Source organism: Salmo salar, chromosome 19, assembly GCF_965601325.2.
Source record: "Salmo salar chromosome 19, fSalSal1, whole genome shotgun sequence".
Classification (NCBI taxonomy): domain Eukaryota; kingdom Metazoa; phylum Chordata; class Actinopteri; order Salmoniformes; family Salmonidae; genus Salmo; species Salmo salar.
Genome location: NC_138309.1, coordinates 61,595,630 through 61,611,417, shown reverse-complemented (window position 1 = coordinate 61,611,417; position 15,788 = coordinate 61,595,630). Strand labels below are relative to the sequence as shown.

At 43.9% G+C, this 15,788-nt stretch overlaps 1 protein-coding gene across 1 annotated transcript in view; it reads right to left on the bottom strand.

Annotated features, from left to right (window-relative positions):
- Positions 1 to 15,115, bottom strand: part of ankfn1b (ankyrin repeat and fibronectin type III domain containing 1b) — a 299,590-nt gene extending 284,475 nt beyond the window's left edge. The window contains exons 1-2 of the mRNA XM_014158873.3: positions 14,874 to 15,115; positions 10,060 to 10,128 (exon numbers count right to left, since the gene is read on the bottom strand). Coding sequence (XP_014014348.3) covers positions 10,060 to 10,076 — 17 coding nt within the window. The 5' untranslated portion in view covers positions 10,077 to 10,128; positions 14,874 to 15,115. The remainder of the gene's footprint in view (positions 1 to 10,059; positions 10,129 to 14,873) is intronic.
- Positions 15,116 to 15,788: the final 673 nt, after the last annotated feature.

The window sequence follows — 15,788 nt, the reverse complement described above, 5'->3', positions numbered from 1 at the left end:
GAAGTCCACAAGCGAAGGGAAAAGGTGAGAAGAGGAGAGCGCATAGATGCGAGAAGTAAATATACAACGATCAAAGGGATCATGCTGTTTGTATGTGGCTGCTATGAAAGTCAACTGTGTTTGATCAAGGGTGTATTCATTCCGCCGATTCTGTTAAAACGTTTCTTAAATGGAAGAAAATGGAACGAAACAGGGATAAACATACCTTAATTTGTCTAATAGAAACTCTAATTTTCAACTGTTGGACTAATAATTACACCCCCACTGATTTTTTATTTTTTTTTACCCCTTTTTCTCCCCAATTGGTAGTTACAGTCTTGTCTCATCGCTGCAACTCCCGTACAGACTCGGCGAAGGTCGAGAGCCGTGCGTCCTCTGAAACACAACCCAACCAAGCCGCACTGCTTCTTGACACAATGCCCACTTAACCCGGAAGCCAACTGTACCAATGTGTCGGAGGAAACACCGTACACCTGGCAACCATGTCAGCGTGCACTGCGCCCAGACCGCCACAGGAGTCGCTAGTGCGCGATGGGACAAGGTAATCCCTGCTGACCAAACCCTCCCCTAACCCGGACGACGCTGGTCCAATTGTTCACCACATCATGGGACTCCCGGTCGCGGCCGACTCTGACAGAGCCTGATGCATATAGGGACCTTTGAGATGTTTGGATTCTTCTTAAAATGTCAATTTCATTTGTGGATCCAAATAAAGTATTTAAAATGTGTGTCCACATTTGCATAAATAAATCCTCTGTTCATTTCCTTCACAGAACTGCCGATTTTCTCCTCTCTGATTCTCCTGTATTTTCTATGCCACTATGAACTCTTCCTGCCGTCTCTCTTTCATCTTGACTTTTTTCTTCCCCCTCTTCTCACGACATTTCTTCACTCCTTTCTTCTTCTCTCTCTTCTCCTCACTCATCCTATGCTTAGCCTTCTCGTTCTGTCACTGTAAGACCCCAGACACACCGATTAGCGTTTGATGGCTGTGAGTACTTAGCACCTCTGAACGAATGATGGGCAGATAAACGGTAGATCTATTCGGTGCGATGTGTACGAGCCATAAACCTAACCATTTAACCCTTGTGTGTCCTTAATTGTTACAAAAAAAGAATGGAGCTGCCACTAAACTCTGATTTGAAATCATTTCCACATGTTCCCCCTTAGGTTAGGATTCGGAGAGCGTACGTTGATACTACATCTGTGCACAAGAGCACCTTTACCCAAAGTTGAGCATACACTGTATGAAAACAACAAAGCATTCCTACTCACTCCAGAAAACCAGTGTCATCCATATAAATAGATTCTATTTCTTCTATTTCTGTGGTGTCATCAACCTGAACATGTGGGTCACAGAAGATTCTGTATCCAGTCTAAAGAGACAGGGAAAGAGATAGAAACCCCTCTGTTTACCTGTCACTATGGGAGCATTGTGTCTTGTTCCCTTTTCAAACCAATGGGGGAACAGTTTGTCTTGTTCTCCCATTGAACCAGCACACACAGTTTTCCATGTGTTAGCCAGGTGGAAAGAGAAAGACACTTCACCACAATACCTCGACTACTTTGGTTCTATCCTTTGACGTATCCCCACCTTTTTTTATTGTGTATTTATGGACAAGGAGTCCCTCCTGAACATTGTGTGTGCGGTGTTTTTTTGTTCTGCCATTTTGATCCCAGCCCCAGTCGCAGCCTCATCCCATTGAGGAGAACACAGTAGGGGAGCGAGTGAAAGGCAGCCTAATAGCTCTGTGTGTCTGTCTGCCGGAGCGGGAGGGGGTATCACAAACACAAACACAGTGGAGGAAATTTTAATTATGGATGGATTCCACTCCTCTTTCCGATACTACTTTTATCTCTGTTTCTTACTATGTTTTGTTAGCTCTCCTCCAGTCTGCCCCTTTGTTTTTCTTTCCTTCTCTTCCTCCGTCAACTCTGTTTCTCTCATTGTTTCTTTCACTCATTTATTGTTCACCTATTTGTTCTGTCTGTCTCTTCCTCTTACTAACAGTCCAAAGACTTGGAGGTGGGATTTTCATTTGGCACGGACTCAAAAGTTTTTTTTCAATTGAATCACACCACACCACACGCACGTACTCACACACACAAACACGCGCACACACACATTTCTCTTCCAACTTCCTACTGGCCATTTCTCTTTGGCAACTTCAAGAACACAGTTCCACAATGACATGCACACAGTGACATTACGAGCACCTACATTTGCATTTCATCCTCATTTTTCATCTCTCTGTCGTGCACACTCTCCCATACCACCCCTGATGCCTAATGTTCCTAAATTAATAATCTTCAGAGAAAAATGTAAATGTTTGGAAGTAAAGGATTTGGAAGTAAATGCCTTGTCTTCTGCAGGAGTCTCTCTCTCTCTCTCTCTTGCTCTCTCTCTCTCTCTAAGCCAGTCAGACATAAATCAGAGAGCTTGTGGTCTGTAGCCAAGATGAATAAATCATGAACCTCTGGCGCGATGTCAGAGGGAAGAACTTTGAACTCCCCCAAAGACCCAACCGCAACTTCCAGCAGCTCAGCTTAAGATGAATTACAGCCGGGGGGGGGCACTGGCTAAAAGTGTATACCCAATTAAAAAGGACCTTGAGCTACTTTAGCACATTGTGAGGTTAGGAGTTGTATTTGTATTTATTTATTTATTTAACCTTTACTTAACTAGGCAAGTCAGTTAAGAACAAATTCCAATTTACAATGACAGCCTAGGAACAGTGGGTTAACTGCCTTGTTCAGGGGCAGAACGACGGATTTTTACCTTGTCAGCTCAGGGATTAGATCTAGCAACCTTTCGGTTACTGGCCCAACACTCTAACCACTAGGTTACCTGCCGGATAATTGTCTCACCTCTACCACCAGCAGCAAAAACCTTACAATTCTAATATTCTCTTTTAGTCTGTAAAGGACTGTTAAGAAGAGCCGGGGTTTTAAATATTAATCATAATGTAGTTGTCGATATTCCGGGCCGCCTTTCCCAGCAGTCGTTTTCCAGACTAATCAGCACTGATTAAAGACGAATCAATGTCTTCCGGGGCTTTTAATTGAGCTGCGGAGATAAACTTCGCAACACGAGTTGCGTTAATGGCGTGTTGTTCATTAGGTTTTGTTGTATGAAACGCACCCCGCTTACCAAAAGGCTGTGGCTGACGTCAGCGGCTTTCACTCAATATCTTCCCATTACACATCATCACTCTAAGTCTTCATCACAGACCTGCTGATTTCTGTGACACACGCTTTGTCCTCTGATTTAAGGAAGTGCTGTTTTTGTATGTGTTTCATTTTTACTGACGTCCGCGAATGACCTCCCGTGATATATTAGAGTGAGCTTATTAATGCGGACGAGGGTGCGTACTCCTCCATAAACTTATTAAGGTGTCCATTTTGAGAGCAGCGGGCTCCGGAAAGATGAGTGTTCCTCAAGTGGTGAGAGCACAGTCAGATCTGTGTGTCTGTGTGTGTCTGTGTGTGTGTGCACATGTGTGTACTGTATGTATGTGTGTGTGGGAGGGGGGAGGTAGAAGTTCACAGTTTGACAAGACGACGTACACATCGTCAGGCAGGGGCATGAGACCTGCCAGCTATGCTGTACACACCCTTGGAGACAAGCTGTGAGCCGTCTCTGACACACACATCTGCAGACAAAACGCACCCACAGACACACACACCACCGCTGTGGTATAGTAGGTGGGCACCTTGATGAGGTGACCGTAGCGTGGCTTGCACAATCTTCTGTTAATCCTCTGACTCACCAGTTAGTCACCAACAAGCATAATCCTAACCACACACACACACACACACACACACACACACACACACACACACACACACACACACACACACACACACACACACACACACACACACACACACACACACACACACACACACACACACACACACACACACACACACACACACACACACACACACACACAATGATCCAGAATCAACACGACAATAATAGAGTTATTCTATTTTAAACAAAGCCCAAGAGGCACAATCAACAACAGGGCTGATACACACTGACATCTATTAGCGCTGCTGTGACACTGGCTTTCTATATTATTATGATAAGCATTGGTGTTCTTAGTGATGGTTGGTAAGGCTCAGGGATCTAGGAGGCACAGTTCAGTAGAGGGACACTAGAGGGCAGTATTGTTTTGTGGTTTTGAACAGGGAGCTGGTTGGTTCAGAAGACCTCTATGAGCGTAGAGGGTTGGATGGACGGCAGTTCAATGTACTGTTATCTGCCTCTTTTCGACAAATGACTTGGAGTTGATATTCATGCAGAAGATGTTACAACATTTCCATGGGAACTTATATTCCCTATCAATTTATTTCCTACTAGGGTTGACCTATCTATTGATACACATTGTGCAGCCTGTTCAAACACTCCATGTGAAATACCTCAATAAATTATGTTGCCAGCCAACTCTAGTCTGGACGCCTACTGGTCCTGTTGCTCAATGATTCATGCTCAAACTGAGTTAATTAAAGAGCTCAGCCCTTACTTCATGGCCCTCTTTATGTGTCTGTGAAGCACTAACCTGATACCTAGCCATTCATAGAGACTACATTGTTGAATCAACCTACGGTTATAACAGCGCTATATAGGCACTGTCATAACAGTTGAAGCTTTATGACCCCACTACCCATACTCTGCACCACACTCCGGGTAGATGTTGCCCTTTGCCACAGAGCTAAACTCAGCAAAAAAAGAAACGGACGTTTTTCAAGACCCTGTCTTTCAAAGATAATTCGTAAAAATCTAAATAACTTCACAGATCTTCATTGTAAAGGGTTTAAAACACTGTTTACCATGCTTGTTCAATGAACCATAAACAATTAATGAACATGCACCTGTGGAACGGTCGTTAAGACACTAACAGCTTACAGACGGTAGGCAATTAAGGTCACAGTTATGAAAACTTAGGACACTAAAGAGGCCTTTCTACTGACTCTGAAAAACACTAAAAGAAAGATGCCCAGGGTCCCTGCTCATCTGTGTGAATGTGCCTTAGGCATGCTGGAAGGAGGCATGAGGACTGCAGATGTGGCCAGGGCAATAAATTGCAATGTCCGTACTGTGAGACGCAAAAGACAGGGCTACAGGGAGACAGGACGGATAACTAATCGTCCTCGCAGTGGCAGACCATGTGTAACAACACCTGCACAGGATCGGTACATCTGAACATCACACCTGCGGGACATGTACAAGATGGCAACAACAACTGCCCGAGTTACACCAGGAACGCACAATCACTCCATTAGTTCTCAGACTGTCCGCAATAGGCTGAGAGGGGCTGGACAGAGGGCTTGTAGGCCTGGTGTAAGGCAGGTCCTCACCAGACATCACCGGAAACAACGTCGCCTATGGGCACAAACCCACCGTTGCGGGACCAGGCAGGACTGGCAAAAAGTGCTCTTCTCTGACGAGTCGCGGTTCTCTCTCACCAGGGCTGATGGTCGGATCCGCATTTATCGTCGAAGGAATGAGCGTTACACCGAGGCCTGTACTCTGGAGCGGGATTGATTTAGAGGTGGAGGGTTCGTCATGGTCTGGGGCAGTGTGTCACAGCATCATCGGACTGAGCTTGTTGTCATTGCAGGCAATCTCAACGCTGTGCGTTACAGGGAAGACATCCTCCTCCCTCATGTGGTACCCTTCCTGCAGGCTCATCCTGACATGACCCTCCAGCATGACAATGCCACCAGCCATACTGCTCGTTCTGTGCGTGATTTCCTGCAAGACAGGAATGTCAGTGCTCTGCCATGGCCAGCGAAGAGCCCGGATCTCAATCCCATTGAGCACATCTGGGACCTGTTGGATCGGAGGGTGAGGATGGGGCCATTCCCCCCAGAAATATCCGGGAACTTGCTGGTGCCTTAGTGGAAGAGTGGGGTAACATCTCACAGCAAGAACTGGCCAATTTGGTGCAGTCCACAAGGAGGAGATGCACTGCAGTACTTAATGCAGCTGGTGGCCACACCAGATACTGACTGTTACTTTTGATTTTGACCCCCCCTTTGTTCAGGGACACATTATTCAATTTCTGTTAGTCGCATGTCTGTGGAACTTGTTCAGTTTATGTCTCAGTTGTTGAATCTTGTTATGTTCAGACAAATATTTACACATGTTAAGTTTGCTGAAAATAAACACAGTTGACAGTGAGAGGACGTTTAGGATCAGTATATCCATCTGACATCCTAACTATCAGAGCGAGAAAAACAGACTTTTAGATCAGTGTCTCTAGAAGAAACTTCATCCTGCTCCATGCACTGCTGCATTTTCTCCCTCTCTGATCCTATCTCGCTGTGCAAGAGGAGAATGAGCAGGAGTCATCTCATCTTAACCCTCAACTTCTGTTTGGCAGTCACATTTTATTTGCAGCAAACATCCCCCCTCCCCCGAGTCAATTTAGAAATCCCATTCAGAAGCTCAATTGCTGGCAGTGAAGTTGAGTTCACAGAGATATAATCGCGGTCCCGAGACATTACATTTATTCAGTCGTTTCATAAAAGAGACCATAGAAGGAAAATTGAGGTCGTCTCTAGTTGAGAGGCGTACTGGTGACAGCCCATTATTGGAGCTTGACTCTCACTGGCCTATATGTCAGCTTTAAGGGAATGGGTGGTCTGAGGGAAGGGTGATGACACACACGCGCACGTACACACTGGTGGATGCACGCACACACGCACACACACACACACACACACACATAGACACTCGCATGCTGACAAATAACCTCACTTAAGACCTGAAGACTTGTGTTACCTCCAACAGCTAATACCTAGGCTTTAGTTTAGCGGGCTATGACAGATTTGTGGTGTGCATGGCACCCTGTGACATATAGAGCTATCAAGATATAGGAGGGGGGAGGAAAAAAAAAATAAAAAAAAAAAATAAAAAAATATATATATATATATATATATATATATATATATATATGATTTCACTTTTTTTGCTCCAATAGCATGTATTGGAAACAGGCTTAACTCCAACTGCAGTGTGTTTGGCTGCAGGCCAGGAGGCTGAGGGTTAACCTAGCTCGGTGTTCTCATCCCCCTTGGAGCCTGCAGGTCTGCAGAGCAACACCTGCTCCAGACACACACAGCGGAATAGATAGGGAGAGTAGCTAGGTCCACAGCGGTGGTTTGTTTTCACGGTGAGCAACCGTTTACTTGGTCGTGCAACACGTGGCAGGGAATAACGTAACATAGCATGTTGCAGAATGCAGACTAGAATATCCGTGTTCTTAAAAAGAACGAGTCGTGCAGAAATGAATACAACGTTACAGCGTCCAAAACATACTATCCATCTATACGTTCACATAAGCTCGAGTTTTCATTCATTCATCCTTTCATTACATTTATCCATGAGTTATTGTGGCAACTGGACGATTCCATTTGCTACTCATACAATGCATACCTTTCTAGATGGTCTCAGGTAGAATTGGGCTTTCCATCCAAATCCTGATATGACCTGCATAATATTCCCACTGTGTAACTGGCATGTGAATATGCATGGGGTTTGTCCTCCTCCTGGCATTCATCTCAAGCTGGGTTCATAACTCGTCACGGATGCTACTGTAGGAGAATGAGTGGCGTGCGGATGTGGCATTTAGCATGTCAATTACACACCTCTCTCTCTCTCTCTCTCTCTCTCTCTCTCTCTCTCTCTCTCTCTCTCTCTCTCTCTCTCTCTCTCTCTCTCATCATTAATGTCTGCATGGGGAATGAGGGAGAGATGACAACAATTACTGACATTTCACTATTGATACAATAGACAGGGGAGATGAGTTTGGTATCATGCACACACATATAACAAATTGAGGAGTGCTGATGGAAACAAACACGTCAACAGTACAGATGTAGGTTCTCCTTTTGATCACCCTGTGGCAGGAAATTGTAAACTTGTCGTGTATTTGAGGTTTAAAACCGTCTCTGAGGTTTGTACTTTCCATTTTGATATGTCATACTTGATTTTCCCTTACCAAAAATGTATCAAACCCGACAAAAATGTCTATGAATTATAATCCACATAACAATTCACATTTCCTGTTGCTGTAGAATGATTTTCCTGCTGTAGCAAACTAGCTCAAATTAAGATCCTACATATGTATAGTACATTCATTGATTCTCTTAGGACATGCCCTTATTACAATAAGGCTTAGCCCTCCCATGCAGACACACAATGCCGTCTCTATGTCGTTATCAGCATCGAGTAGTTGTGAAAGGGGAAGAGAGAAAAGAAGAGCATGTTAAAAAAACCTGAGAGGATACCTCCCCATTTCTCTAATCTAATTATAAACCTAAGCTTTATTCACTAGGGAACACATATTTATGAATGGAACTACACCGTGTGTACAGCTAGAAAGGGAAACAGTTCTTCTGACAGTTGATAATATGGGAACCCTGATTGTAGTAGGTAGGTTGGGGGTCAAGCTGCAGAGGTTGTGTGGATTTGTGGTTTTGCAGAGGTTGTTTAGACACTGGGAATGATCTATGTGTGGGAGTTCAATGGTGATCGTGTGAAGATTGAATGAAGATTTGGCGTGGGTTGTGAAGGAATCATGAAATAGATTTAAGATTGATTGAATGTTGAAATCAGGTTGTGTGGCAGTTGTTTACAGAATAACAGGACATACAGTAGCACAGCAGATGTGTGAAGTTTGTTTTGGGGAGTTAAGTAAAAACTTCAACAAAAGCATAAGGTCAAGCTAAGGTTGAACAAAGGTTGTCAGCAAGCTGATCATGTCAAAGGTTTTTCTGAAGCAATAAAGCCTTGGGTATACAGTATCTATCAGCTTTGTCAGGATCCAGCACCAGGGGCAACTCAGGATACTCCACAGAGTACGAAAGGCTTTACAGATTAGCTCCACATCGCTATCGGCAGACTTTTACATGTAAAAGGCTTCCTTTCTACAGACAGCTAGCTTATCAATCCCCCGGGGCATCACTCTCTGCTTTTGCTGACTCTGCAGCGTTCAGAACAGAGTGATTACATCGATGTGTGTGTGTGTGTGTGTGTGTGTGTGTGTGTGTGTGTGTGTGCGCGCGCGGCATATGAAAGTCAACCAACAAACTCGACAGCAGGCACTATAACTTTTTGGAAAGAGTTCACTCTTCTAATGGCTAAAATACAGCAGGATTAGCTATTAAAATGCATAGACACGTTTGTCTGTAAACCTCTTAGTCCCTAACAAGATCAGTCCCAAGAAAATCATCAGAGAGACAAGAGAAACCATGAGACACGGAGCATCTGTTTACAAAAACATCTGCCAAAGACATGAGGTCCTACAAAGGGACTCCTAAAATACGTTTCCCTTAGTCGCAGATCTAGGATCAGCTTTCCTTCCCTGAATACTAACGGTATCTAGGGATAATTCCATCCTTCTCCTATATGAACGGCAGCAATAGAACCAGGAACTGTATTCAAAGCTGATCCTAGATTAGCCATCCAGGTTTCGTTTGAACTTGTACACATAGCCACGGGAAGTAGGGGTACTGAGGATGAAGCGGCACCCTCTAGAAAAATCTGAATAAATATTTTTCACAAAAGTAGTGTACAGGGCCTTATGTAGTGTAGTGCGTGGAAAACATATATAATCCCCCCCCACACACAAAAACAACAGGATCCACATGCTCCCTTCACTTCAGTCAACACATAAATTCAGATCGTAAAGAACCGTTCAAACAAGCAGCAAGAACCACAAAGGCTCTTTATTCAAAATGAGTCCTGCATTTGCACTCGCTTTGGACCTTGTAGCTGGAGTGGTGTTTAACCACAAAATAAGATGTCATACTATCCAAATAGCCTACTGCTGCTATGAAATCACCAACAGTGTGGTAGTGCGCAGATGAAATGCTTCCCCAATCCTGATTTTACGCCTGAAAAGCACATGGCAACAACACTTCCAGGAAACTGCAATAATGAGCTCATGAAGGGGGGAAATGACCAAAAAAGAGGCAGGAACTCCTCTTGACAACACACAGTAACACACACACATGATGAAAGGAAATGGTCAGCTCTCTTACCCTATGAGGTCCTCCATTCTGGCTCCTCCGACTCCCCAGTTTGCCCTCTCTTTACAGTGAAACCATCACCTACAGAGAAAACATTTTTGCAATTTAGCAGATGCTCTTATCCAGAGCAACTTTCAAGAGCAATTTTAAGTGCCTTGCTCAAGAGAACATAGTCGGCTCGGTGATTCAAACCAGCAACCTTTCGGTTAGTGGCCCAACGCTCTTAACCGCTAGGGTACCTGCTGCCTCTTGCAGTAGCCTGCAGTTGGCTAAGATATTTAACCAGCTACTGTACCACACACCTGGGATAGATTGAGTGAGCTTGGTGGAAGGGAGAGGGCAAGGAACTCCTTACGTGTGCAGCGTTCCGAAGGGTGCGGTGAGGAATGGGTGATGGGGGGTGTTGTGGGAGAGTAGGTGCATCTCTTTCACTCTCACCTTGTCACATGTCATCTACAGAGGAGGCTCCATGTAGACTTCCATGGCTCAGCTAACTCACATATATATTTTTCTCTCGCTCTCTCTCTCTCTCTCTCTCTTGCCGTCTGAGTCTCTTTGTCTGTCTCTCTCGCTCTCTCATCCACACTCTCAGTGTCTTTCCTTATCTCTCTCTCTCTCCAGGGCCTCCTAAGTCCTCTCAGATCTTGGTGTCTTGGATTTCAAAGCTGTCCTTTAGGCCTTGTGATTTAGTGGAGTAGTAGCCTCTCTGTGCCCTCACTGTCCTGTATGCTCTCTATGTTATTTTCCTCCAATGTTCTGCCCTGGGCCTCCTCTCACATAGGAACTATTGGATGTCAATGATGGAGATGGAGATGAACCCAACAATGGCTGGGATTATCAAGTGCTCTTAGTGGTATGTGATGATCACAAAAAAGCTCTTTGCTCTCCAGTACTGAGTCCTACTTAGGCCTAGTGCTCATTGTGCTTGGTTGGTAGATATGGTAGATTGTTTACTGGACATTGATATTAGAAGGATCCTATCAGTAGTTGGTTCAGAGTGGGTATGAGGAAACACTAAATATACACACACGCACGCACATACACAAGTCACACACAAACACATCTATGACACATCCATAGGTACTGCCTGTACACTTACCTAAACTCAGCAAAAAAAGAAATGACCCTTTTTCAGGACCCTGTCTTTCAAAGATAATTCGCAAAAATCAAAATAACTTCACAGATCTTCATGGTAAAGGGTTTAAAACACTGTTTCCCATGCTTGTTCAATGAACCATAAACAATTAATGAACATGCACCTGTGGAACGGTCGTTAAGACACTAACAGCTTACAGACGGTAGGAAATTAAGGTCACAGTTATGAAAACTTAGGACACTAAAGAGGCCTTTCTACTGACTCTGAAAAACACCAAAAGAAAGATGCCCAGGGTCCCTGCTCATCTGTGTGAACGTGCCTTAGGCATGCTGCAAAGAGGCATGAGGACTGCAGATGTGGCCAGGGCAATAAATTGCAATGTCCGTACTGTGAGACACCTAAGACAGCGCTACAGGGAGACAGGACGGACAGCTGATCGTCCTCGCAGTGACAGACCACGTGTAACAACACCTGCACAGGATCGGTACGTCCGAACATCACACCAGCGGGACAGGTACAAGATGGCAACAACAACAGCCCGAGTAACACCAGGAATGCAAAATCCCTCCATCAGTGCTCAGACTGTCTGCAATAGGCTGAGAGAGGCTGGACTGACGGCTTGTAGGCCTGGTGTAAGGCAGGTCCTCACCAGACATCACCTGCAACAACGTCGCCTATGGGCACAAACCCACCGTTGCTGGACCAGACAGGACTGGCAAAAAGTGCTCTTCACTGACGAGTCGCGGTTTTGTGTCACCAGGGGTGATGGTCGAATTCGTGTTTGTCGTCAAAGGAATGAGCGTTACACCGAGGCCTATACTCTGGAGCGGGATCGATTTGGAGGTGGAGGGTCCGTCATGGTCTGGGGTGGTGTGTCACAGCATCATCGGACTGAGCTTGTTGTCAATGCAGGCAATCTCAACGCTGTACGTTACAGGGAAGACATCCTCCTCCCTCATGTGTTACCCTTCCTGCAGGCTCATCCTGACATGACCCTCCAGCATGACAATGCCAGCAGCCATACTGCTCGTTCAGTGTGTGATTTCCTGCAAGACAGGAATGTCAGTGCTCTGCCATGGCCAGTGAAAAGCCCAGATCTCAATCCCATTGAGGACGTCTGGGACCTGTTGGATCGGAGGGTGAGGGATGGGGCCATTCCCCCCAGAAATGTCCAGGAACTTGCTGGTGCCTTGGTGGAAGAGTGGGGTAACATCTCACAGCAAGAACTGGCAAATCTGGTGCAGTCCATGAGGAGGAGATGCACTGCAGTACTTAATGCAGCTGGTGGCCACACCAGATACTGACTGTTATTTTTGATTTTGACCCCCTTTGTTCAGGGACACATTATTCAATTTCTGTTAGTGACATGTCTGTGGAACTTGATCAGTTTATGTCTCAGTTGTTGAATCTTGTTATGTTCAGACAAATATTTACACATGTTAAGTTTGCTGAAAATAAACACAGTTGACAGTGAGAGGACGTTTCTTTTTTTGCTGAGTTTGCTTAAAACATACTTCTTGTTTGATTAACTTTAAAAAAGCAACAAACCTAGAATTCATCTCTGTTGAAGTATTTTTTATTCCGACACCACAGAGCTTTTCTCCAGTTATGAAAACATACCACGAATATGATTAATAATATTATGCATGTATTTATTCAGCATAATTATTCTGTAAATCATTCACGGCCACAGCACCTGCTGAAAAGTGGGCTTCGGTATTGACACCCATACGCCCCAAGCACAGTTATAATAAAAAGGTCAGTGTCCCAAAGGGCATGCTATTCCCTACAAAGTGCACTGGTGAATAGTAGTGCACTGTATAGGGAATAAGGTTCCATTTGGGACGAGCCCACAGTAAACACATATTTCCTATACATGTCAGACTCCATTTGAACCCTTTTTAAAACCCCTGTGAATGCACTTTTTGGAATCAACCAAGTCATTTGATTCCATTAAAGCACATAGAAGCTATAACCAAGGAGATCAGTTTGGGGGCGATTGAATCGAGTTCAGTGGACCCAAATGGTTGAAAAGGTTTTCCAATGCAAAATGAACATTAACACATTGGACAGGTTCCTGTACCCCTGCCTTAGTTTTAACCAGTTTTTCCTTGTTTCATGCCTACTAAGTGCAACCCTATTCTTCTGACACAGCATCTTAGCTATACCCTACCTTCTCTCCCTAACCCAAGTCATCTACATTCACGCCTTAGCTTTCACCTAGTCATGCATGCTAATAAATGCTGTAACTCGGGGCAGTGAGTGTCTACAGCCTGCCTATTCCATCAAACATGCATAAGTAACAGATGTATCTTTGATGTATTCATTTTGCCAGGCCTCTGTCTGTGACTCTGTGCTTAGGTGCGTATATCTGTGCCTTACGGGCGATCGTATAGCTGGAGAGAGGCGTCATTGCGTGCTCTGACATAGAGGCAGGGAAGCAAACAGCATGTACACAACAACCTTGGATTTTCAAGTGATTTATAGTCTTCCCGGAGAGCAAGTTGACGTTTAGCACTGTAAGTACTTCTTAAATGTCCATAGCCAATGAGACAGGTCGTATTGCATTGAGGAAAGCACTGGAAAACTCGTAAATGAATAAAACTATCAGACTCAGCTGAGCAGAGCAGGAGATTCATATCCTGTTTATGACTTTGTTACAGCCATCAAATTGGATACAGGTCGGATCCGTTCCAATGATGACATCATTTTATGAAGGACAAAGGAAAGCCCCTTGTGAACTGGCATCCTCTCACGTGAGTCCATAACCCTGTAATCTCAGCGAACCTCCCACCAACACAAACTGTCTTTGTACTGTACACACACTGGCAAATAGACATACACACACACACACACACACACACACCCCTCTAGATTTCCTTTTTCCTCCAAGCAGCTAGCCCAAACTCTTTCCTGGCCCTATTGTAGAGGCTGTCACTTCCACATGTGTGCTGGCTATTAACAACAAGAGAAGGTCTGCCTAAAAGCATCCCTTTCCTGACTAGCGGGGTCACAAGCTGTCTCAGTCCCACAGAAACACAGGACACACCTCACTCAACTATTTCCTTAATCCCATTCCCTACTAACCCCTTAACATTAACCGTTATTAACCACTATTAACTATTCTTCTTTACATAGAAAACAACAACTTATTAAATAAAGCTATTTGCAAGTTGTATAATTATGGCCATGTGTTGTTGAATAAATAGGCTACAACACGAGTCAAACATCAGCAAGTGCAGCTGGACAGAGAAAAAAAGATTCATTTTGAGAACCTAGCTAACACCCAATAGAACGTTTGGATTTAAAAGATTTGGCGTCATGAACCATGACATTCCAGACTTCATAGCCAATGAAAGTAGACTTAGTTTGTAGTGAGAGTGGATTTGTAAAGTGCCTAGAATGGCTGTAGTTGAATAGAAGTTCAACGCAGTAGCGGCTAACAAACTTGCCATGCGCTGTTTCCGTAGCATTGTCATGACAACAGTGTGTACGCTGAGCTACTGGCCTTTGAAAACAATACACACTCTAAAAACCCGAATAAATTACTTATGTAATTAGTTGCTTGGTCTAAAACATTGGAGCATAGGCTACATTTGGAATGTATAAAAAGTGCATCATAACCCAGAGCTCTGGAATGTCAAACAAAGGCAGAACAAGTGCACTGTCTTTCAAAGCGACAAGCGCAAGAAATAATGTGTTCCAATCCCATTTCATCACATTCACATACCTTCTTCACAAAGAAGTCTTCCAATCCAAGTGGCTAACTCCAGTCCAGACCGTTTTAGAATGTTCGTTTATTTAGGCTACTTTACAGTCAAATAAAAGTCAAATAAATATCCACTGTAGAATAGCTGTCCTACTACTCCAAAAAAGTAAATTTACCATGGCACTAAGAGCTTATTTCTCGAGACATGTGAAAATCAAGTCTAACTTTCTCCGCCCAGTTTTCTCTCATTCATTATTCTTCAGCCCGCGTTTCATCCCTGAAAGGATTGCTCGCTCCGCCTCACTTCACTAGAACTCCGCCTGAACAACGTTTCCCGACACACATGGGCCCTTTGATACATTATCGAAAACCCTTATTTTAAGAAAATATGTTTAATTTGAAGTTTCTTTTAATTTCCCACTTGATAACGGTGCCATTTATTGTATTGAGAAAGAGAGATCAAAATCTGATTATAAATCAAATGGTTTTAGGACCAGTTCAAAACGTATTACAGTACAATTGACGTAGAATGAATACTATAGCCCCTGTTCAATCTCTGTCATGACACACTTTAAAGTCATAACTCTGACGTACATAATCCTTGAACCTTCCGCGGTTCAAACACATGGAGTGACACCAGCATTAGAGATTATCCGTGCTCACAAATTCTTTCACATGCTATGCAAAAGGGTTTGTGCATTTAAGCTTTAGGCCCTACATTGACGTAAAATAAAAGTCGTTTACAAGGCATGTCTTTGGTTAAATATGTTATTAGCCCTTTCACAGATTTTAGCAAATGTTGATGTCGTAGAAAACCCCTGCATTAATTATATGTATAAACTGTTTATTGATGTTAGATGTCCTCTAACAAATTGTAAAAACAAATACATAATACTAATATTTATTATTTTCTTTAGGTCTATTTCTTTATTCAGG